General features: G+C 34.9%; 1 protein-coding gene across 1 annotated transcript in view; it reads left to right on the top strand.

Moving 5' to 3' along the window:
• The window catches only part of LOC149910958 (uncharacterized), a 69,729-nt gene extending 55,444 nt beyond the window's left edge, over positions 1-14,285 (top strand). Inside the window, exons 8-10 of the mRNA XM_090101447.1 lie at positions 5,996-6,206; positions 9,176-9,790; positions 11,495-14,285. Of these exons, the coding sequence (XP_089957573.1) occupies positions 5,996-6,206; positions 9,176-9,790; positions 11,495-11,574 (906 nt within the window). The 3' untranslated portion in view covers positions 11,575-14,285. The remainder of the gene's footprint in view (positions 1-5,995; positions 6,207-9,175; positions 9,791-11,494) is intronic.
• The last annotated feature ends 12,876 nt before the right edge of the window (positions 14,286-27,161 follow it).

The raw sequence follows: 27,161 nt of genomic DNA, 5'->3' as shown, positions 1-27,161 counted from the left end.
TGAGGGTTTTTCGTTACGGAATTTCTCGATTTGGTCCCCGTGCTCAAGGCCCGCGATTACGAATCCGTAATTTGAAAAATATTCTAAGTTAACATTTTCAATTAAATCCCCTGGTCCTAATACTAGGATAACAATGAAAAATATTAGGTTGTAAAACTCGCGTATAATTTTTTTAGTAGGTAATTACTGCACATTTCAGGATTACCAATATTTTATAAGATGTCATTACGACTTTCTTGTATGACTCAACTAGGTTTTCATAGTAACTTCTAAAGAAAAGCCAATACATAATACAATATTTAAACATAACTAGTCACCAATCGATACAGCACTGTTTGATGTTTCTATTTTAGTTATATACGTCTTTTCTTTAAAGTTACGACAAAAAATATCGAACAGGTTAAAAATTATACGTAATTTGAGTGATCGCCTGTGAAACAAGTATTAGCCGGTAGTAAGTCTATTATGTTCAGAACTTCACCGTCAAAATTGAGCGGATCCAATTTAAATTTCAATGCAGTTCCCAAAAAGTGATAATTGCATTTGTTCCATAAACTATAAAGCTCGTTGTTCAGCTTCAGAAGTAGGAATCACTTGTTGAATATTAACCTAATAACACATAAAACTTACTAGCCGTTCGTCCTGACTCCGCACATGTTGACCCGGAATAGAAACAACTAAATTAGCATTTTCAACTCAAAAGTAATGCAGTTTCCTATTGGTATAATAATTTTGATAATCAGTTCAGTAGTTTCGGGAGCCTACTCATTTGAAATAAACACAATCAAATCATTCCTCATAATGTCGATAAATAATTAACTAACAGTATCTGGGCAAATAAAATTATAATTTGGGTCGTAAATCCCGATATTCCTAATTTTTAAATTATCAAGGCATTTATCAGATGTGCTATAATGAAAAAAATATTTTAAGACCATGTGTTTTCGCTTAGTATTTTATCCGTATGTTTAGGCGAGATGCAAAAGTTTGAGTGCGCAAACTACGAGTAGCTTAGATTAGATTGGAGAGCACGTACGGGGGCCTAAAGCCTTCACGAGTGTGTTTTTAAATTAAATTTCCAATTAACACAACATTTTGAACACAAACAATTACATTGTGAGCACTAGACAGTGGACACTAATTTCCGTGTATAGAAAGCCTTTTAATTAACAGCATGGACTGACGTTTTCGGCTGACAGCGCTTTCGAAGATGAAATGAAATGAAATGAAAAATATTTATTTGGACCCACATTATAAAAAAGTTTACATACATGAGACACGACGATCGCCTAAACTAGGTACTAGACCTGTGCTATAGGCGATCGACGCTTTCACGAAGATGGCATGATTATTATCGAACCTAATGATTCTAGAAAAATACAGAAGTAACGTGATTGTAGAAAAAAAAGCTATTGCCAATTAATCAAAATATATTCAATACGGGCAAACTAAACAAGCAAATTCACGTCATAAATGCAACTAATGATCATGCAGATGAGTTACGAATACGGTCTATTCACGGAAGTTCACTACATCGCTGACAGTTCAAAATGTGAAATTCAGTAGAAGTTCCATTCAAAGCCCTTCACGTGATAGGACGTCCGATGGTCGACAACAAAACCGACGTTGACACGTGACCTTACATCGAAATCGATAAAAAGTTACCTAACCGTAAACAATATCGACATGGTCACCTAATTATCTTGTAAAAGATACTTATCGAAAGGAATGTGCCGTCTAAGATTTTTTGCTTTATTAATCTTGTTTATTTATGTATAGTTTAATTAATTGGGAAAATATTTATATATAACATTTTTATGTTGCTATTTAAAGTAAATATATAAAAATAAATAGAGAATAATTAGAAGGAAAATCAAACGGAGATAGATTTGATTATTGTTCGTTACAACTTAAATTAGATTGTTTATTTATTATTTGAAAGTTACCTCTTTACAGAGTAACATTTTCTTTAATCCTGGGTAGATCCTTGCGATGTCCGAACAAGCAGTTAATAAGCAATGAAACACATTATAAATTTATTAAATACTAGCAGTACGCCCCGGCTTCGCGCGTGGTACATATTTACGTTTTCTCTACGTAAAAACCATCCTCGTACTTCAAGGAATATAATAAAAAAAGAATTAACGAAATCGGTTCAGCCGTTCTCAAGTTATGCGCTTACCAACACATTTTGGGATTCATTTTTATATTATAGACCAGCGGTCCGCCCCGGCTTCGCCCGTGGTACATGTTTACGTTTTCTCTACATAAGAACCATCCTCGTACTTCAAGGAATATAATAAAAAAAGAATTATCGAAATCGGTTCAGCCGTTCTCGAGTTATGCGCTTACCAACACATTTTGCGATTCATTTTTATATATAAGACTAGCGGTCCGCCCCGGCTTCGCCCGTGGTACATATTTACGTTTTCTCTACATAAAAACCATCCTCGTACTTCAAGGAATATAATAAAAAAAGAATTATCGAAATCGGTTCAGCCGTTCTCGAGTTATGCGCTTACCAACACATTTTGCGATTCATTTTTATATATAAGAATTTCCCAAAAGTTCAATATAAGTGAAGATAATATGTATAACACTATTAACAATTATTTTGATTAACCAAAATAAACATAAATTTAATAAATTCTCTTCATGTTCATAAATACAAAAATTTTTATTCGGAATGAATGAAGTAGCCAGAAGTGGATATTTTCATCCAATAATACTGCTTCTTGGAAGACCATCCTCCGCATTCCTTTCACGGAAAATTACATCTGACCTGTAATCTTAAAATATGCATATGAGGGCAATTTTGTTATCGATGGAATGATTGAATTTATTTTAAACCGCCCAGCCACCCTATGAGCCCATCCCACCGGAGTGCATCTCCGCCCAGACTCCACCGCGCGCAAGCGTAGCTCTACTTCTAGACTTAAAATATAACGTACATTCTGACTAAACTTTTCAGTGCATCAGGTTACTTTTCACTACTGCGTCCTCTAATATACGCGCGCTGACAGTCCGGCTCTTCAGCCTGGGACTTAGTTATCTGTCGTTCGTTGAGTGAATGCTCTGTGTAGAACCGGTGGTACTGTGCCTAATAACTATTGCAAACAATTAAATTCGGTTTCCTAATCGTGCGGCCGTCAGTTGAACTTTTGGGTGAAACTGTGTAAGTATTTAAACATAATTTTTATAGAAATTTAATCGTAAAATAAAATAACTGTTTCTATTTGCGGAAATTATTTCAGTTAGGGTTTTGCAATATTTTTTAGAAAACTAAAGTTAAACAAGAGGTATTCAACTAAAGTTAAATAAGAGGGAAAGTGTGAGCTTTTTAATTTCGCCCTTAAACTTGTCAGCGATTTAGCGAAAGTGATGTAACTTTTTTGCAAGGCGATTTAACTTAAAATATGTATTTTATTGTATAAATGCGATATTTTTAAATTATGTTGAATGAGTAACAATGTATAGAAAATGTGATATTAAGATTGTAAGCGAAGTTTTATAAAAGTTTTGAAACTCTTTTTTTCTCCAAATCTCGGACACGTGAACTATCCAAACACGTGCTTGCTTTCTCTGTATAAAGACGTGCGAGTTTCCCGCCTTCAGGCCGACTGTTATTGAAACATTTAAGACAAGTTTAGTGCGCGATAGCGACGCGGACGCGACCGTGTTTCGCTCGTATAACGGACAATTTCGGTATAAAGTATTGTTTGTGATAATGATAGGTATTATTTTCTAATAATTGACGTTGCACGTTTAATTTTAAATTCTTCTTTTAGTTAAAATGTTAGAAGGCGTGTTGAATTATTCATAGTATACACCTTGTGCTATAGCTTGCATATCTTGTGATTAGTTAAATTTATGTGAATAAAATATTCGCTTGCTTAACACGAGGCTATCTTTCGTTCACTGGTGTTACAGATGTTAGGCCTACAGATATAAATATAAACCTTCAAATTGCCTGGCAGAGTATCCATCTGATGACCAGATATAATTGTGATGAAGTATAAGTTAACTTTGATATAACATAAGTATTTTTGCATTTGTCACAGCGAACTAGCTAAATCAGCCGATCAATCAAGAGCCGAACCAGTTTGACGCCGTTTAATTAATGACCTATTTGATTCTACAATATTAAACTGTCTGCCTAGACAATTCAAAAGAGTAACCCCATCACTTTTCATTGAAAAAGCGCCGATTGCACGGGAAGTTCGCTTGCGGCGTTCGCACGTGGTATTCACACGCAGCGTTCACACGCTACTTTGACACGCGTCTTTAACACCCGGCATTTACAATCAGCGTCTACACACGGCGTTTATAAGCAACGTTTACAAGTGGCATTTACACGCGGCGTTTACACTCGGCCTTTACGTGCTACCTGTACAAGTGACGTTTACACACTGCGATTACAAGCAGCGTCTACACACGGCGTTTACAAGCAACGTTTACAAGTGGCGCTTACACGCGGCGTTTATACGTAGCGTTTACAGCAGCGTTAACAATATAGTCGAAAATGCTCTCATAAATCAAAAAAGTCATTCATTCAATGACAGCATCTAACTAAAATGAAACGGCACCGGCACGAATGCGGTTTGACAATGATACTCATTTTTGTTTTTCTTTTTTTTTATTCATTAAAAAAAAATACTTACTCGCTTTAGGATTTCGAAATTTAAATATGTTCCAACCTAGATTCTCAAGAAAGTTTTTTGCGACAAAATTATAGAGACTAAAGCGCGTCACACACGGCGAAGATACTATAATATTTTATCTTAAGGTACTGTTATATTTTATATTACAATATCTTAACGCATCCGGTATCAGCGTTCGGACCATCATTTTTCTTTTTGTCATTGCGTACTAAGACTCCTGTAGAACCGCCATCCTGTTACTAATGACCCACAAAATTTCGCGTCATTTGTAACAGGATGGCGGTTCTACAGGGGTCTTAGTACGTAATGACAAAAAGAAAAATGATGGTCCGAACGCTGATACCGGATGCGTTAAGATACTGTAATATAAAATATAACAGTATCTTAAGATAAAATATTATAGTATCTTCACCGTGTGTGACGCGCTTAAAGCTGAACATATTAAGATATTTTGGATGTGTAGACGCATTGTGTTTGAAACTCTGATTTTGTGTCACTATACTTCTTTTCAAAAATCTTATGATTGTTATCATCACAAACACCAGAGTGAAAGTCCTACGTTGATACAATTTCCAGTTTTTTAAGCTATTGCATAGCTTCTATCGCGGGCCTTGAGCGCGGGGACCGAATCGAGAAGTTCCGTAACGAAAATACCTCACGCTCCCCACTCCGACGGGCTCGGAGGTGTGGCTTGAAGGCATGCTATGCAATAGCTTTACCGTGGCAGTCCACGAGTGCCACACGTCTTTTTTATATATTTAATTCTAAAGTTTGCCTATATCCGGGCGCCGAAATTCTTAAAATAATGTTAAAAAAAGTAAACTTGTAAAAGGAATTTTGAATTTACATAACTATTCTACTAAATAATAGACATCACCCTACAAATTTTCGTGCATGGCCTATGTTTTATAATAGATATTTTTTTAATGATTTCACATTTTTTTTTGTTCGAAAGTAATCGCGTTTTAGCAAATTAAATTATCATTAATTGACACATAAAATTGCCTTTTATATCCAGTATTTTAACGCTGAATTAGTACATGATTTAGATACTGGTACTGGATAAAGGGAAATTTTAAGTGTCGACTAATGATCGTTTCATTTGATCAAAAAATAAAAATAAAAAAATCTATTTTGTCTTGGCCCGATCGGGCCGCTCAATGGTCAAGGGGTTAAATGATTAAGCTAGTAAGCTGTGATGCATGTATTGCCTACGGTATAAATCCAAAAATTATTATAAATCTACAATTTTTTTAACATAACTAGGTACATAGTACATAGTCAAAATCTAATTTTTCTTTCTTTTTTGACCAATTTTTTTCTTTTGTTTGCAGGGGATAAGCGAAAAAAATAAATCGGTTGAAGATCCAGCACAACTTCAAGAAGTCATTTTGCATTTGGTTACCAACCTACCATCCCAAGATGACCTAGATAGCGATATAACCTCCCCCTCGAGTAGCGAATTCGCTTCTCCCCGACTCTCTATTATTCCCCCAAAGAAAGATAGAATTGTCAATGCTATTTTGAAGAGTACTTTTGTTATAGGTAATTTGTCATTTTAGAACATGGCTCACAGAAGACGTAGAGATGCAAACAGACCAGTGCCCGAAGACAACAATCAATTAATTGTTAATAGACCTATTACCAGATATTACGCGCAATCAATCAATAACTTAAACGAAACTTTATCCGCTCATTTGCCTTCAACAAGCGAACAGTATTCATGGAGCACGCCGCAAACAAATGTAACAGCTATTGTCACTGTACATGATAATGCTCAGACATCTTCACAATCTAGTAATTCAGAAATTAAAAGTACTTCGACTGTAACTAGAGCGACAAGAACTCGAGTAAAAGCATCAGTCGCACGTTCTGCAAAAATAAAAACTACGACTACTTCAACTGCTACGTCTTCTTCGTCTGTACACATCGATACGTCTTCTGTGAGTCAACTGATAGTAGACGATGCAGCGTCAACTGCAAATCAATCTAACTTTCTTAAATCGACTATAACTGTATCGAATACAAATCAGACAACATCTAGCGCATCTGAAACAAACTTTGATGGAATTAGATCAAACGTATCAATTGAAACCGAAAGCGCTACTGCGTCACTTACTAGTAATTCTTGGCTAAAATGGCCAACGACCTCGATAATTCCGCCGACCTCTCCCCTTGTTACAAGTTCAGATTCTGGGTCATCTATAATTGATTCAGAATCGATTTTAGAAGTGAATCGCACGACTGCTACGACCGAAACGCTGCTCATGGCTCAATCTTCATCGAGCTCTATATCTCCAATAACCCCTATTGATACAGAATATTATAATTCTTCAGATTCCACAGAAGATATAATTCAGCCGTTTGCCAGGATGTGGCAGCCATTCCCCTGTGTGGATCAAACAACTACTGCTACAGTGCACACGACATCAACCGTAACCCGCACAACCACTCATCCATTAACATTTACTACTACAGATCACACGCAATCGACATCCTTCGCTACTAGTTCGCTAACCTCATTGAATGAATATATTTTTCCTTCGTTACACGAGACACATTCAAATCCAACTCATAGACCCGCCGCAAATCCAATCAGCCTGGCACCCACTGGATTTGCTCCAGAATATATTTTGAAAGAAATCGACTGCCGTCGCGTGGCGTGGTCGACATCGATGACAGCGATAGACAATCCTGATATTTCTGAAAATGCTAACAACTATCTCATATTTACTGCTTTGAGAAATCATGATCCTACAGTTTCCCCAATTGTAAAAAAATGCAAATTCAGAAATAAAGCTTCTGCCGAACGGCCTGCTGCAAAACAAGAGTCCTTACGTGTATATGAATATACAGAAGATTCTTCTAATTATGGTAAAATTCCATTCTGCGTGCCATATCCGTTGTAAATTAGTAAATGTTGTTATTGCATTTTTCAATTGCTTTATTGAATATTATTAATTATCAATAATTGTCAATATTTTCGGCCGTATCCCAGTTAGTAAATATTTTAATTTAAATAATTTGCTCAACTAATCAGTTGTGTAAATTATCAGAATATTTTGGAGATGAATTCAGTTTTAAATCGCGTAGCTGTATTTGAATTTGTAAACTTCAATTAATTATACTCATTATAAAAGTCATTCATATAAAAATAAAAATGATATGAAATAAAATTGAGCACCTGACAAATTCCTGAACTGCATCAAAGTACGGCAGTGATAAATAAATGATGATCGAAATTTTTCTGTTATTTAAAATTTGGAAATATTTATAAGCATGTTAATTCTATCAAACTAACGTAAGTCAGTTTATTGCAATGGAAACTGCCGTACGCAATATTTGTCAATGTCTTTCTTCGCTTGTAACGAGTTACTAGAGTATTACTTGGATAAATGTTAGAATTGAATGTAATAATCGCAATATGTCCCACCTTTCACTTTCGTTTGTCTTCGCTTGCGCATTTTTCTCTTTGTCTGGCTTAATCATTGTCAACGTGTTATCATTTTCACATCATCATTCAACTTTTAAGATTATTTTCATATCAACCATTTCATCCATTGTATCTCACCCCCGTTTCACTGCACGTTTCGCTATGAAACATAAAATCTGCATGAAAATATGTATCAAAGCGACACGTGAAGTGAACACACCAAAATATGTACCGAACACGACCAATCCGCAAAATAATTTAGCCAAGGATTATAGTTATTGTTAATATTCATGTAATTATTTCAAAAGTTGTTTCAGGTTACATTCTTAAATTGGAAACAGTAAAGTCAGCTACAATTTTTAACAATAGCTAACGTGAATTAACGTGAATATTTAATGATAGTAAATACGGATTATGGTCGATACGACAATATTTTGTCTAAGTTTACATAAATAACGGTATCAATTTTGATGTTTATGTAGTTAAATGTTAAATGTTTAGTGTTTTTATTTTCTTTTCTTTATTTTTTATCATCAATCAATGTTGCCTGTGGAGGAATATTGTCATAAAGTATGTTGATCCTATGTGCCTATTGCGTCGAGTGATTTTGTCATTTAAGTATACGCTTTTGAAGTATTATGACAATGTTCTGTTTACACCAAATTACCTACTCATATAAATGTTTTCCATAAATCAATTCAAGGAAAGAAGGCAGCATGAGCCATGAACTTCATTTTAAAGATAGTTAATAGTTTATTAATAAGATACTCAGAACTATGAACAGTAAACATTATGCATACATCTGTTTTACTGATCGATATTATTTAGGGACAAGTAGTTGATTAGCCTTCTGTGTCCTGACAGACCGGGGCATTTTTTTCTTCGTCTCCACCGGGAATCAAACCCAGGACCAAGGAGATGGTCAAATTAAAGTAACATTCTATCACTCTATATTCTCTTTATAATTAAAAAAAATCTCTCACCTAATGAATAAATTGTTTCGAATCAGTAATCATTTATTAAATACAAAGTCCTTTTCGACTTCTACAAGTGAAATGTTTTAATGGTTTACATGTTTCAGGCAACAAATCACCTCAACCGTATGAGGGTGTAAAAGCGAGGAAGAATAGGTTATCGGCAGAAAAGGCCCTAAAGAGCGAAAGGCCTTTCCAAACCGTGGGCCAATCAGACTCTGTTTTACAATCAGTGGTCCAAGAAGAACCTGTTTACCAAACCGTTGGTCAAGCAGTCCCTGTTTTCCAAACCGTTGGTCAAGCAGACCCTGTTTTCCAAACCGTTGGTCAAGCAGACCCTGTTTTCCAAACCGTTGGTCAAGCAGACCCTGTTTTCCAAACCGTTGGTCAAGCAGACCCTGTTTTCCAATCCGTGACCCAAGAAAACTCAGTTTTCAAATCTCTGTGTAAAGCAGACCCTGTTTTCCAAACCGTTGGTCAAGCAGACCCTGTTTTCCAATCCGTGGGTCAAGCAGACCCTGTAGGGTCTCCCATTTCTGTAGAGAGTCCGGTTGAACCAGAACCAGGGCCAAGTGGCATTTGTGGGGTCAGACGACACCGCGAAGACTCTGATGAGGAACCAGCCCCGAAAATTGTAAAAATAGAAGACGATTCCGAAGAAACTAACATCAATGAAATACTACGCCTAAATCAAGACGATCAGTTGAAAATTGCTGAATTGGGTAAGATGGCCTATGTCCGACATCGATATTTAACATTTTTTTATAAGTTTCCATATTTTATCTTAACTTGCTTTATTCAACGTTGTGCTAAAACGCGAAAGTTTAAATTTGATATGCATCGCAATTTTTTTTTTTGAGATAGCATAATTTAACTTTAATTTGAAGGTTCACTTATACATTGACTTAATTATCTTTACTGTCAATTCACACAAATTCACACATTTACAAATCAATTAAAAATGAACAGATCCTAATTAACTTTTTGTTTTCTGTTTTAGCCCGCGATAGGGACTTTGTAGTAATTATTGACTTTATATACAACCTGCCTAATAAAGAATGGCAGGTCAGATTGTATTCATACCTATATGGTTGTCGGCCTTTGCTTTTCTTTGTCTTTTAATTTAAAATTATTTGTTCTGAAACAAAAGCAATCACTATGACCATCTGCTTTAATCACGTTCATAAATCAGCAAAAGTCTGAATAAGATACTAAAATATTTAAAGGTTGTTTTATTATTGTTTTAACACGTTCACTGCGGCATGTCCAGTATCGGGCCATCAGCGACTACACCACAGTGCGGCGCCCAAAATCGCAGTTTTCACCGTGGTGCGGCGAGGTTTTTTATATGTTAATCAATGACTAGAAAAGAGACAAATATATTTTTGTGATCACAGTTTGAAGTAGGACTCAATTTCGTTTAAAAATCGTATGGCAAAATATTGGACACACGCATAGAAAAGAAACCGTTTCTTTTGTGTGCGGCATGTCAAATATTTTGCCATGGACAAGCACCTCATGCCGCACTGTACTGCGAGCGCGCCGCGTGTCAATCTCGCATAGTGATGTACCAGGACCGCACGCGTCGTTATCAAATTTTTAAATGACAATGATACCTTAGAGGCTTTAGTTTTTTTACTTTCTTTTATTTCGTAGCATAAATGCAAAAATGTGATGACAGTTGTGAAAATAATATAAAACATTAAAACAAAAGTTACTGAACAAATTAAAACAAAAGTTACTGAACAATTTCCTGATAGTACTCCATCAAGTACCTTGTTTTATAAGTGTTTTTTTTTGTATCGACGATCTCGTTATCTGTTAACAAACAGACTGAAATATACAAAATTGATTTATATCGATATCGATGTTTTATTTTACAGTGTTTCCCATCGCTATTACTGTAAACATGCCGTATCAACGCAGTGCGGGATGGCAAATAATTTTTCACAAAATCAGGGGTTTACATTTTCCCTCATATCTTTTAAACTATTGAGTCAAACTAAAAGCTATTTATGCGGTATATACAAGACTATATATACTATTATCCGAAAAAAAAATTTTTGAAATATCTTGAAATTTCATGAAATTATTAATCTTCAAAGTCAGTAGGTGCGATGTGATAAAAATGGCTCATGACGCACAGTGGTGAACTTGCCGATGTGAAGTATTGAAGACATGCCGCAACAACGGTAAGTTTGGCATTTTAGGTGCCGCAGTGAACGTGTTAATGAAGCAAACTATTTTTTCTATCATTATTTTAGTTAGATTGTGCTGTTTCTGTTTTTTTTTTTATTGTCATTTCCATCGCAAATATTTTGTATTTCATGTAAACAGCTGCAGCGCATAGCAATTTAACTGCGAATTGTGTATTTTCAATGTTGTTTCAAATCAATTTGGCATATTCACTCATCGTTTCTTTTCAGACGCAAATGGCATTGACTACACATTAATTCTAGAAGAGGCTTACCGGAATAAGGACGCCTATTTTGAAAATATCGACTAAACTGATTGCAGTGTGGAGTGTGGACATTTTAATGTTTCAAAGTGAATTTTATCGTATTTAAATATTTCCCATAAATATGAATATTGAAGTAATCATTGTGTGTTGTTAAAACCATTTAATTGATAAGTTATATAGCTACTTAATAATTGTGCCAACAACATTGGCTGTTGTTATTTTACGGTAAAATTATCTGCTAAATTAAAATTGTTGTCTATATTTATAAAATACGAAAGATAAGTTTGATTATTTTGCACTATTGCGTTGGCTTTAAAATTGAACATTTGAAGATTTAAGACCATCTGAATTTCGTCCTTGATTCACACTTTCAAGATGAATATTAAGCTAACATTTATGTGTTTGTTAATGTGTCTGTTGATTTTCTTCTTGAGCCAAAACGCTACCGTGGATTGGTTCGTACGCACTTGGTTCGGGACTACGCGTCTCATGAAATCGTATACAATTGTTTTCAGATTTTGACTCTTTCTCATCTAATCATCATCAATATGTTGCAAAGTTCGCGAATTCCCTTGCGTTCTCTTAGATGTGATGATGGTGGTTAAAACTTTAAAAGCTACAACGTGATTGCATGTTCTTTATACAGATAAAGAACGCATCTAGATGCTTTCGGGGAATTATTAACTGATCTATCTATTTTCTATGTAATCTTTGACAGAACTTCAGGCTCTTAAATTTTCGAATTTCTATACACTACTCTTTTTGTAACAATTGAATTATGAAAAAAATTGACAATATTTTACGATATACAGACTACGTTTATTTAATTTTGATGCGCTTTTATCATCCTCTGAAACACATTGGCTGTTAAAACGGCTAAGTGCACACGAAACTACATTATTTTACGCAAAGAGAAACAATATTTTTTGTATCGTATTATCCTGGAACAATAGTTGCTAAACTGTAATCATAGTTACTCATCCCGGTGATATTAGTTTGTGTATTTTTCGGTATTTTTACTTCAAAAAAGAAATTTAACGTTGATATCGTAGGAAATGTAAATTTGTACTTTGAAAAAATTTGACCAATCCATAGTAACGAACTTACATGATCGAATTTTCCAAACTTTTGTCCTCGAAAGTTGTCCAAATATTTATCTATCTAAGACTTTATCTTTATAATAATAATTATATTTATGCTATGAAGTTAATGGAAATGTAAACGTAGCAAAAAAAAAACAAAATCAAAAAAAATCGTAAAATTATATTTGCTGTAAATATGCTTGTATGTATAAGATACATAATATATTATTTAAATCTAAAGTTAAGGATATCTGTGCCGTTTTGTTTGGCTGATCTCTTTGATTTTAAGTTTGTTAGATTTTCAGTAGTCAACGGAACTTACAAAAAGTTCCAAAACGGAACGGGAAATAAACGGGTTGAGTAGTTTTTAAATTAAATTGCAAAATAAGAATAAAATTGATTAAAAGTTATCTTTTTTAAATTATTTATTTTGTTATCTTATATTTACTTACAGTAAACGTATTTATATTTTGTTTTTTATTTCATATTTTTATCGCATTAGGCGAATCGTACCGAGAATTCATATAATCGATATCAATCACATAGATATAAAAGTAGATATAAATACATTTGATTATAGACAGTTATAACTTCAGTATAGAGTAAATCCATGTGCTTAATTATTATGAGTGTCGCAAATTAAACATAGTCAAAATATAATATGTTTGATGAATTTATACTTTTTAATAGAATTTAAGGATACTTCGAAAATGATCCTGGAGCGTAAATATGACGAGAGTTTGAAATATTGGCTCTAATAATAACCCACGTAATTTTATTCGGGAGTCCCTTAAGGAGACTTATACACCAAAGAAATTAATAATGAAGCTTTTCAAATGATACATAGGCTTAAAATTCGAATAATTAACATCGTAAGATTAAAATATAATCTTTTGAAAAACACGCTAGTCAACTGTTGCGCGAAAAGTCAAAACATTAATTGTTTAAAAAAATACTGAAAATTTTTAAGACTGAGTAAATTCTTTTATGGTTTAGTGTATGTTAATTATTTTGTATTAGTTTAGTTTTTGTTGTTATTCGTTACATTTTTAAGTACTTACTTGGATCGTGAAACGTTATACTTTGTTGAAAAACATATTTGCTTACGTTTCTATATTTTATATAACTGTTACCAAAAATCAACCAAAACATCGTAATACGTTTGGTATCGAATATCATTAAATTAATTATTAAAAGTAAATTTAAATTATAATTTTTTGATGTTTTTGATGTAATTAATGTTTAAGTTAAGTAGATCACGGACATGACATATTTTAGAACTTCGATGATGCATACACATGCGCTTGCACATCTTAGTCTTAAATAAATGAAACTTTCTCAGAGAGTTTAAAAATCACGGATTTGACAATTACGAGAAAAACATCCTTAGATGTTAAAGTACTTTACTTGTACTATTTTTTTTAATAAATACAATAACACACTGTGGAACACACCAAAACCGGTGGTAACTTTAGTATTTATTAAAAAATAATAATAATTGTGCTACCAGTGTAGTGCACGGAGTTTATTAATCTAAACTCTAAATTGTTGTATGAAATAACGATACAAAGTATGACAATCCTTTGAGCAGGAAGTTATTCTAAGCTTACCTTTGTCGGGATTTGTCTGCTCACTGTAAAATCTCAGTTGGCTATATTCTGAGTACATACTCATACAATATTCTAGATATTACGTACTATGATAAAACCAGCCGCGATTTTCTTGTTATAAATTAAAATAATTAGTCATTCAACTCATTCGAGATATCTTTTACGCTCATTAAATTACACATAATGTGACATTTACGAATACTCCTCCTTATGGATCTTTGCGATTCGCCCAAAAGATTGGTAAACATACTACTGTTTATCATAATTAGTGTCTATCGGCCGTACTTATATGGCCTACGATCATATAACCGTATACGTAGTACGTAAGAAAGTAGTGTTTCGCGTAAAGCGACTTTCAATTTAGCTTTTGATGTAATCAATCAATGGTAGTAACTCTACATAATATATGTATGGAGGTAATATTATGTATTTGTCTTTTGGATACTATATAATAATATGTATCTCTATAGGAAAAACGTTTCGTGGTCAATTACATAAGCGGGGAAGTAACGATGTAATGCACATAAAGGATTTGAATTTTAAAAGGCTATGAGGACTACTTATATAGTTGGCCAGTTAATGTCTAGATTAACTGTAATTCTTACTCATTATTCTTAATAATAAAGATTTAGATCTATTCAGTGTTTCATTTGTAGAAATTACAATGGATTTATGTCTTATTGGGGAATTTTCAGGTTAATTATATTAGACATGGACGTAATTATATGTATCTTAAAATGTAGTGCATACAAAATATAGTGTTACGTCCACCATATTTAATCGATAATAATAATAGATATTGTGAACTATTTTCTGACTTGAAACTTTATGTATAGTGCTCAGATCGCGGTCTATTATACCTGGCGCTATGACATACATTCATAGATTCTTACCTAAGGAAATGTTGCTAGGAACGTATTTCCGTGTTAGGCTCTACCCTTGCCAGATGGTAGCGATTTGTAACAAATTGAACACTGTTAGAACAACTAACTGGCGAATTTGGATCCGCAAACACAGCGCTAAATCTAGTTATCGATCATGATACCTAACTTGTACAAGGTGTGGTCCGCGATGTTTTGATGATTGAAAGGTATAGATTAGGTAAGAATAGTAATTTGATGGTGAATAAAAATTTGGTTTGGCTCAAAGCAAGACAGAGACAGAGACGAAAAGGTGTAGAATGTATATTTCGTAAAGGGGTTGATTGGTATAAGGACCGCGATTTGATCGCACCTCTTTTTTTTCTGAATCCCTCTATTCGTACTTTAATTTGTATAAATTACAAAGAATTTGATTGAATTATGCCACATGAATCTTATATAATTTTACTCATTGATTGTAATACGTTGAGACTGTTACTATAATTGTAAGTTTTTTTTATTGTGAATTAAGAATATTTCTTTTTATTTAATTTAAATATTAGATCATGCCATGGTGTAATATGCAAACCAATTTTATTGTTATAATATTGTTTATATTTTGATATTTTTATTGTAATTATCGCTGGCTTTCGTCTTATTGTTATCTGCTACAAATTGTATACATATAAAAATATATGTGAAAATTGATGTGTAGAATAAAAAAGAAAAAAAATGCTGTTTTATTCCCACAACCTGCTATTAAATTAATTGCCCATTGATTGGAGTATAGAACAAATAAAATAGTGGAAATGTTGGCATTTTCGATACTACATAATATATTTTAATCTTAGTTAAAAAGATATAGAATGTGAAATTATATCGTAATACTTGGTATGCTTATGCGAAGTTCCTAATTTTGCGAACTGATGTCTATTAATACACAACTGAGAATTAATAATTATGGCTTCTAATCTATACTAATATTATAAAGCTAAAGAGTTTGTTTGTTTGTTTGAACGCGCTAATCTGAGGAACTATGTACTGGTCCGATTTGAAAAATTATTTCGGTGTTACATAGCCCATATATCGAGGAAGGCTATAATATATCATTTTTTATCATAAAAGACTTGAATGTATGTCTGAATAATGAATATAAAAGGCTCCGAAATTACTGGACCGATTTAAAAAAAATATTTTACCAGTAGAATCCTACATTATCCCTGATGAAAATCCATACTAATATTATAAAAGCGAAAGTAACTCTGTCTGTCTGTCTGTTACTCAATCACGCCTAAACTACTGAACCATGAAATGAAATTTGATTTGGAGATATTTTGATACCCGAGAAAGGACATAGGCTACCTTTTATTGCGAAATATGTGTAGAAGGGCGAAGCCGGGGCGGAGCTATATTTTATGATGTAATATAATTCGTTATGTGAAAAATAACGAAGGCGGAGCCTCGGAAAAAGCTAGTAATATATTAATGTGTTTTATTAGGGGTATTTTTTTAATTTTAATTTTATTTTGTGTTTCTTCTTTTTGTTCATTTTTTTATTTAATTGCATTATTTTTGTAAAAATTGGTGCCAAATAGATGAGTTTGAGTTTGAGTTTGTATATTTATTTTGTTTCATCTTACGTCAGACTTGCTGTTTTACTAAATCATCTCAATAAAAATAAATATGTTTTAGTTAAAGCTTTAATAATTATTGTAATCACCAACAGCTTATATTACACGATTTCGGTTAAGTTTTTAGTAAGTCTAAAAACATAGAGTAAATGAAGCTACCAATCTAAAAAGTGAAGTCCAGTGTCCCCTTGTGAGGTAAGGGGCAGATGTATTTTTCATACATCTGTTTCACTGATCGATGTTCTTTAGGGACTTCTGTGTCCTGACTCCTGACAGACCGAGACAATTTTTCGTATCCACCGGGAATCGAACCCAGGACGCGGTTCTGCGCGTCGGTCACAAAAACTTATCCTACTTAGTTAATCCTAACCGTACTAAAGCTTAAGCATGACACAGATAATATAACACTATGAACTTAACCCAATTAAACTAAACCTTGACCTTAAATGCCAATCATTCCACATTACCACGAACCATCTCTATTAAGCTAGTATTCTGGGAACATTCAGAACACCTTAACCCACTTAAGAATACACATCCTTACAGCAAACTGATTTATCAGTGACTTAATTAATTTCAGCTACAACCTAAGTTTCTAAGGAAGTCTTGATACGAACGGTTACTAGTTCACTTAACTCATGTGTCTAGTTCACTTAACTCCCCGCGTGTATGACAAGCTGTGGACGGTGACCGGTTTGCATACATTATTTTCACATCTATTAGAATCTATAAAGGAATATATAATTGTAAAAGGTCTTGTCAGTTATTACAATCATAACTCAAGATCGGTTGAACCAATTTGACTGAAAATTGGTTGGGATGTCGCTTACCAGAAGACTATATATAGAATACTCTTCATCCTTAAAAAATATAAGACAAAAAGTAGATAGCCCTATTAGTATACCACTCATAACCCAAAAATGGCTGAACGGATTCTAATGGTTTTTGTGTCATGCATTCGTCTCTACCAACTGATTAAATTTTTAACACAAAATGCCTAGCCGAATATTAAATATATGACAAATTCTGACAATTATCCCTTTGCAAATATGATATGTATCGGCCTTCACAAGAATAGCCGTAATCTTATTCTTGAATAATAAATCCGAACTATACGGCATTGTATCGATTTTCATATTTGTATGACTTTTCACACTAACAGAAATTATTAAACTGCGACCCCACACTTGGATAGCGTGGTGGTCTGAACCAGACAGACTGGCTTGTGCCAGACAAGCCTGCTATGACGGTTTGGCAACAAATAAAGACTGAAGATGAATGGAGCAGCAGAACATGTGACTCGTCCTCTCACTAATAACAGGTAAAACATTATAATATTTACATACTTCAACAATTATATTACATTTTATTACACCCTAAAAGACCTTTGACCTTCCTTCTTCCTGACCTTACAATCCTGCAATATTTTTTACTGTTCCCAACACTTTAGATTCCTATTTTACAATTATTGTTTGTCAAGGCCTTACGAGTTGCGATGCGGTGCAATGCTAATGTATTTTTATTTACAAAGAATTTAAAAATAATGCCATATTCTTGTTCTGTTGAGGTTGACTTAGTGAGGCAATATAAAGAAAAGATACCAGTTTACATAAAGAATCAGAAACTATCTAGTTAAGATCTTAATTATAGGACTGCCTAGAATAGCGCATCCCAAGGAAAAGGATGTATGCAATTTATATCACTGTAGAAGAAAGAAAAGATATGGTACTCTGCAAATAACACCTCAACTATTTACACTCTATTTCTCTTATATCCTACTTTTCAAAGATAAAGAAGCTTAGTACAATTTGCAGCCAAATTCTTGCGGCCAAATTTTGACTGGCAACCTAGTCGATATAATATATTCTCCTATTTATAAATGTAAAATGAAATGAAGCTCTTTCCCTACTTCATTGCATTTTGAATATCATTGTCTTTTACATTTATTAATTTTAAAGTATTTAATCTGTGGTGACAGCTCTGCTCGTTATGGTTCATTCCTTAAAATTTATACTCTCTGGTTTAGTAAAGGGAGCAACGTGGTTTTATTTTATAAAGAAATATTTAAGAGCAATTAACATTATTTGAAGCAATAGCTTTTAATGTTTTTCTCTTGTTACAGGTTAGTAATTAAGTATAACTTGTATTTAGTAATTAATTGTAAAATAATTGTGTTTTGTGAAAATAAAAATAAATCTCTTGTTACAGATCAACAACTTTGGTTTTTTGTTTCTATAATTCACCATTACATAAATATACATAAAAGTTTGGTTTTAGCAAAAAAACTGTGAACGCACTAATCCTGCTGTAGGATCTTAGACTATTAGAAGTTAGATGTAAGCTTAAAATAATAGCTTTCCGTGGAAGCTTTATGTTGTTAGCACAATACTGTAGGCTACCGAAGAAAGTTCCTAGAAATTGGTTCGAGCAGAGCGATTTTATTCTATTGAAAGCAAGATAACACTTTAGAGCGCCCACGTGGAAGCTGAGAAGCTTTTGTGGACCAAAATACATATTGCAAGAAGCATACACTATTATATTTGCATATAGACCTACTGATTGTTTGTATTTTATATTACATAACCTACGAATAATATCTCCTTGTCATTTATTTGAAGAATTAACGAAGATATCTCTTTCTCTGAACTTAAGTTCAGTGTGCGACGTAGTGGAATAATTGTTAATTGTTTATGTAAGTAAAGTATAAACGTTCTTAGTTTTAATTAATTCTTCATTATCTATATATATAAAAATGAAACCCGTTTTCCTCGGTCTCGGCATCACGCGTGAACGGGTGGACCGATTTCGATAATTCTTTTTTTATAATATTCCTTGAAGTACGAGGATGGTTCTTATGGAAAGAAAACATAAACATGTACCACGGGCGAAGCCGGGGCGGACCACTAGTTTCTTATATTTTAAGTGTGTTGTAGTATTATTTCATTCCTGATCATTTTTATTACTGTCACACTATGTTAAAGCACCAAACATTTTTATTTATTTTCGTTTATTGGATTGAAGTGGAAATAAATTGGATTGAACTAATCATTCAAAACACCTCAAAATAAAATTGATGTTCGCCAAAACGCTAAAAGCATTTTAACTTCGTTTTTAATTTTTAGTAAAGGATTGATGTAATACATATTGGAAATGCACAACTACAGTGGTCATCAAAAAAATCGACCCACCTGCATTTTGCAAATTGCTGTTATCTCATAAAATAAAGAAAAAATTTGTTTGTAAATTGAAATGTATTTACACATGAAGAGAAATATCAAAAAAATTATCTTTAAACCCTCCCATACATTAGTATGAAATATGAATATTCCATATACATTTAATATGAAAGATTTTAGCTTTCTTTTTCTTTTTTGGTTTTCTGCTTTAATTACTTCGTAAAGGAGACTATTTTTTGTGGGCCCACCAAGACTCGGTAACGTATAGTCATAAAAAAAAACGTGTAAAAGTATAAAATTATATTATGAATTTTGTAACTTCGTTGTTTTACAAACGAAACCGGAATCATGAAATCGAATTAAAAAGCCTTATTTTGATATCATCCCTGCTGTAGTGTGCTGTCTACAAACCAAGAACAATGGCCAACATTAAAAAAAACTGGAACGAAACGTTTTTATCGATAGAATGAAAATAAAACCAAAAAGCGAAAAAAATTGCCTTCAATAAACCACTTTAGAAACTGTTTTTATTGTTATTTATATGTAAGAATATGATTGATAGCGATTTCCTGTCATTTATCAAATAAAACAATTTGTTTCTACTCAGCTAAAAAAATCCGTGTAACGAAATGTTATATCTATTGGCTGCTTTGACGGAATATGTCAGATTCCTCCTGTCGTAGCCGGTAGCCCCCTGCGTCAATGTTTGCAATGAATGTAAACAATGTTTTTTTTACCTATTTAAAAATGATATTGCTACAACATAAGAGCGTTTAATATTACAATTGAACATGAATAATAAAATAGCTGTGCAAATGGATACCTATCCTAATATTATGTACCTACTCCTAGTCATAAAATATCATCTACGTAAATACTTTCTTATTGAATACTTTCTTATTGAAATAATTTATTGAAATAATTTAATACTTTCTTATTGAAATAATTTCTTATTGAATCAGTTTTCCCAATCGCTAAAATCGCATCAAGGTCCAGAAACTTGAGGTACACCCACTTATATCTATTTATAACCAAATCAGGTCTCTGTGTTTGTGCTACCTTCGTTGTGTCTGATTTCCGAGCTTTAAATCGTGACAATGTATATGATGTTTTCTAATATTTATTTATTCATTTATTAAAATATATTGTACCCAATGATTCGGATGGGTCACACAAGACAAATCGCTAATTATCAGTTAGTTTTTATGTAGTAATGAGGTGAAAGTTTGCACACGTTTTTCTAAAGATTCCGGTTAAAACATATTGTAAAAGTAATGTCACCACTGTAATCTGGGGACTTCAAGGAACAAATTAACACACATTTCATTAATATACGCTAAGAAATTGAGGTGGGCCTATTCTCCAAACAAAAAAAATCGTCTCCTTTGAAGTGGCATTTTCCACGCTTTTTCCGGACATTTTCACGCATTTTCCGGATATTTTCCGGGGATTTTCCGAGCATTTTCTGGGCATTTTCCACGCTTTTTCCGGACATTGCCACGCATTTTCCGGATATTTTCCAGACATTTTCCAGACATTTTCCGGGCATTTCCCGGGCATTTCCGGTTATTTTCCGGGATTTTCCAGGAATTTTCCGGGCATTTTCCGAGCATTTCCCGGGGTTTTTCCGGATGTTTCCCAGACATTTTCCGGATATTTCCCTGGCATTTTCCGGGGATTTTCCACGCCTTTCCCAGACATTTTCCGGTCATTTCTCAGGCATTTTCCGGGGATTTTCCAGAAATTTTCCGGATATTTTCCGGACATTTTCACACATTTTCCGGATATTTTCCAGGGATTTTCCACGGTTTTTCCGGAAATTTCCACGCATTTTCCGAGCATTTCGCAGGCATTTTCCGGTTATTTTCCGGGAATTTCCCAGGCTTTTTCCGGGGATTTTCCGAGCATTTCCCGGGGATTTTCCGGATGTTTTCCAGACATTTTCCGGACATTTCCCTGGCATTTTCCGGAGATTTTCCAGACATTTTCCGGGGATTTTCCGAGCATTTTCCGGGGATTTTCCAGACATTTACAGGCTATGTCAGGGAAATGTCCGGAAAATGCCTGGAAAATTCCCGGAAAATATCCGGAAAATGCGTGAAAATTTCCGGAAAAACGTGGAAAATTTCACTTCAAATTTGCGAAGTAATTAAAGCAGAAAACCAAAAAAAGAAAAAGAAAGCTAAAATCTTTCATATTAAATGTAGGTATATGGGATATTCATATTTCATACTTAATGTATGGGAGGGTTTAAAGATAATTTTTTTGATATTTCTCGATTTATTTTTAAAAATTTTTTACCGCCATTTTACTCATTAGGTTAAGTACTTTCGATATCAGTTTAAAGTTTTTTGTTATCTGTAATACTTACGGAAAAATCGCCTGTGCACACTTAACGATTACACCCTGTATATATATATACATATATATATACATATATATATAAACATATATATATATATAGAACAGCGAACAGCGAACAGCGAACAGCGAACAGCGAACAATGTGAATGTGAATGTGAACGTGAACGTGAACGTGAACGTGAACGTGAACGTGAACGTGAACGTGAATGTGAATGTGAATGTGAATGTGAATGTGAATGTGAATGTGAATGTGAATGTGAATGTGAATGTGAATGTGAATGTGAATATGAATGTGAATGTGAATGTGAATATGAATGTGAATGTGAATGTGAATGTGAATGTGAATGTGAATGTGAATGTGAATATGAATGTGAATGTGAATGTGAATGTGAACATACACAAACACAAACACAAACACGAACACGAACACGAACACGAAAACAAACAGCGAACAGCGAACAACGAACAACGAACAACGAACAACGAACAACGAACAACGAACAACGAACAACGAACAACGAACAGCGAACAGCGAACAGCGAACAGCGAACAGCGAACAGCGAACAGCGAACAGCGAACAGCGAACAGCGAACAGCGAACAGCGAACAGCGAACAGCGAACAGCGAACAGCGAACAGCGAACAGCGAACAGCGAACAGCGAACAGCGAACAGCGAACAGCGAACAGCGAACAGCGAACAGCGAACAGCGAACAGCGAACAGCGAACAGCGAACAGCGAACAGCGAACAGCGAACAGCGAACAGCGAACAGCGAACAGCGAACAGCGAACTGCGAACAGCGAACAGCGAACAGCGAACAGCGAACAGCGAACAGCGAACAGCGAACAGCGAACAGCGAACAACGAACTACGAACAGCGAACAGCGAACAGCGAACAGCGAACAGCGAACAATGTGAATGTGAATGTGAATGTGAACGTGAACGTGAACGTGAACGTGAACGTGAACGTGAACGTGAACGTGAACGTGAACGTGAACGTGAATATGAATGTGAATGTGAATGTGAATGTGAATGTGAATGTGAATATGAATGTGAATGTGAATGTGAATGTGAATATGAATGTGAATGTGAATGTGAATATGAATGTGAATGTGAATGTGAATGTGAATGTGAATGTGAATGTGAATGTGAATGTGAATGTGAATGTGAATGTGAATGTGAATGTGAATGTGAATGTGAATGTGAATGTGAATGTGAATGTGAATGTGAATGTGAATGTGAATGTGAATGTGAATGTGAATGTGAATGTGAATGTGAATGTGAATGTGAATATGAATGTGAATGTGAATGTGAATGTGAACATACACAAACACAAACACGAACACGAACACGAAAACAAACAGCGAACAGCGAACAGCGAACAACGAACAACGAACAACGAACAACGAACAACGAACAACGAACAATGAACTACGAACAGCGAACAGCGAACAGCGAACAGCGAACAGCGAACAGCGAACAGCGAACAGCAAACAGCGAACAGCGAACAATGTGAATGTGAATGTGAATGTGAACGTGAACGTGAACGTGAACGTGAACGTGAACGTGAACGTGAACGTGAACATGAACGTGAATGTGAATGTGAATGTGAATGTGAATATGAATGTGAATGTGAATGTGAATATGAATGTGAATGTGAATGTGAATGTGAATGTGAATGTGAATGTGAATGTGAATGTGAATGTGAATGTGAATGTGAATATGAATGTGAATGTGAATGTGAATGTGAACATACACAAACACAAACACGAACACGAACACGAAAACAAACAGCGAACAGCGAACAGCGGACAGCGGACAGCGAACAGCGAACAGCGAACAGCGAACAGCGAACAGCGAACAGCGAACAGCGAACAATGTGAATGTGAATGTGAATGTGAACGTGAACGTGAACGTGAACGTGAACGTGAACGTGAACGTGAACGTGAACGTGAACGTGAACGTGAACGTGAACGTGAACGTGAACGTGAACGTGAACGTGAACGTGAATATGAATGTGAATGTGAATGTGAATGTGAATGTGAATGTGAATGTGAATGTGAATGTGAATGTGAATATGAATGTGAATGTGAATGTGAATATGAATGTGAATGTGAATGTGAATGTGAATGTGAATGTGAATGTGAATGTGAATGTGAATGTGAATGTGAATGTGAATGTGAATGTGAATGTGAATGTGAATGTGAATGTGAATGTGAATGTGAATATGAATGTGAATGTGAATGTGAATGTGAACATACACAAACACAAACACGAACACGAACACGAAAACAAACAGCGAACAGCAAACAGCGAACAACGAACAACGAACAACGAACAACGAACAACGAACAATGAACTACGAACAGCGAACAGCGAACAGCGAACAGCGAACAGCGAACAGCGAACAGCAAACAGCGAACAGCGAAAAATGTGAATGTGAATGTGAACGTGAACGTGAACGTGAACGTGAACGTGAACGTGAACGTGAACGTGAACGTGAACATGAACGTGAATGTGAATGTGAATGTGAATGTGAATATGAATGTGAATGTGAATGTGAACAGACAGACATTTTCCGGTCATTTCTCAGGCATTTTCCGGGGATTTTCCAGAAATTTTCCGGATATTTTCCGGACATTTTCACACATTTTCCGGATATTTTCCAGGGATTTTCCACGGTTTTTCCGGAAATTTCCACGCATTTTCCGAGCATATCGCAGGCATTTTCCGGTTATTTTCCGGGAATTTCCCAGGCTTTTTCCGGGGATTTTCCGAGCATTTCCCGGGGATTTTCCGGATGTTTTCCAGACATTTTCCGGACATTTCCCTGGCATTTTCCGGAGATTTTCCAGACATTTTCCGGGGATTTTCCGAGCATTTTCCGGGGATTTTCCAGACATTTACAGGCTATGTCAGGGAAATGTCCGGAAAATGCCTGGAAAATTCCCGGAAAATATCCGGAAAATGCGTGAAAATTTCCGGAAAAACGTGGAAAATTTCACTTCAAATTTGCGAAGTAATTAAAGCAGAAAACCAAAAAAAGAAAAAGAAAGCTAAAATCTTTCATATTAAATGTAGGTATATGGGATATTCATATTTCATACTTAATGTATGGGAGGGTTTAAAGATAATTTTTTTGATATTTCTCGATTTATTTTTAAAAATTTTTTACCGCCATTTTACTCATTAGGTTAAGTACTTTCGATATCAGTTTAAAGTTTTTTGTTATCTGTAATACTTACGGAAAAATCGCCTGTGCACACTTAACGATTACACCCTGTATATATATATACATATATATATACATATATATATAAACATATATATATATAGAACAGCGAACAGCGAACAGCGAACAGCGAACAGCGAACAATGTGAATGTGAATGTGAACGTGAACGTGAACGTGAACGTGAACGTGAACGTGAACGTGAACGTGAACGTGAATGTGAATGTGAATGTGAATGTGAATGTGAATGTGAATGTGAATGTGAATGTGAATGTGAATGTGAATGTGAATGTGAATGTGAATATGAATGTGAATGTGAATGTGAATGTGAATGTGAATGTGAATGTGAATGTGAATGTGAATGTGAATATGAATGTGAATGTGAATGTGAATGTGAACATACACAAACACAAACACAAACACGAACACGAACACGAACACGAAAACAAAAAGCGAACAGCGAACAACGAACAACGAACAACGAACAACGAACAACGAACAACGAACAACGAACAACGAACAACGAACAGCGAACAGCAAACAGCGAACAGCGAACAGCGAACAGCGAACAGCGAACAGCGAACAGCGAACAGCGAACAGCGAACAGCGAACAGCGAACAGCGAACAGCGAACAGCGAACAGCGAACAGCGAACAGCGAACAGCGAACAGCGAACAGCGAACAGCGAACAGCGAACAGCGAACAGCGAACAGCGAACAGCGAACAGCGAACAGCGAACAGCGAACAGCGAACAGCGAACAGCGAACAGCGAACAGCGAACAGCGAACAGCGAACAGCGAACAGCGAACAGCGAACAGCGAACAGCGAACAGCGAACAGCGAACAGCGAACAGCGAACTGCGAACAGCGAACAGCGAACAGCGAACAGCGAACAGCGAACAGCGAACAGCGAACAGCGAACAGCGAACAGCGAACAGCGAACAGCGAACAGCGAACAGCGAACAACGAACAGCGAACAGCGAACAGCGAACAGCGAACAGCGAACAGCGAACAGCGAACAATGTGAATGTGAATGTGAATGTGAACGTGAACGTGAACGTGAACGTGAACGTGAACGTGAACGTGAACGTGAACGTGAATATGAATGTGAATGTGAATGTGAATGTGAATGTGAATGTGAATGTGAATGTGAATGTGAATGTGAATGTGAATGTGAATGTGAATGTGAATGTGAATGTGAATGTGAATGTGAATGTGAATGTGAATGTGAATGTGAATGTGAATGTGAATGTGAATGTGAATGTGAATGTGAATGTGAATGTGAATGTGAATGTGAATGTGAATGTGAATGTGAATGTGAATGTGAATGTGAATGTGAATGTGAATGTGAATGTGAATGTGAATGTGAATGTGAATGTGAATGTGAATGTGAATGTGAATGTGAATGTGAATGTGAATGTGAATGTGAATATGAATGTGAATGTGAATGTGAATGTGAACATACACAAACACAAACACGAACACGAACACGAAAACAAACAGCGAACAGCGAACAGCGAACAACGAACAACGAACAACGAACAACGAACAACGAACAATGAACTACGAACAGCGAACAGCGAACAGCGAACAGCGAACAGCGAACAGCGAACAGCAAACAGCGAACAGCGAACAATGTGAATGTGAATGTGAACGTGAACGTGAACGTGAACATGAACGTGAAT

Source organism: Colias eurytheme, chromosome 1 (assembly GCF_061535395.1).
Source record: "Colias eurytheme isolate Ceu_HAF_F1 chromosome 1, ilColEury1 Martin Lab GWU primary, whole genome shotgun sequence".
NCBI classification, from domain to species: Eukaryota; Metazoa; Arthropoda; class Insecta; order Lepidoptera; family Pieridae; genus Colias; species Colias eurytheme.
The sequence above is the reverse complement of the archived record's forward strand: the minus strand, read 5'-3'. Positions and strand labels throughout refer to the sequence as shown.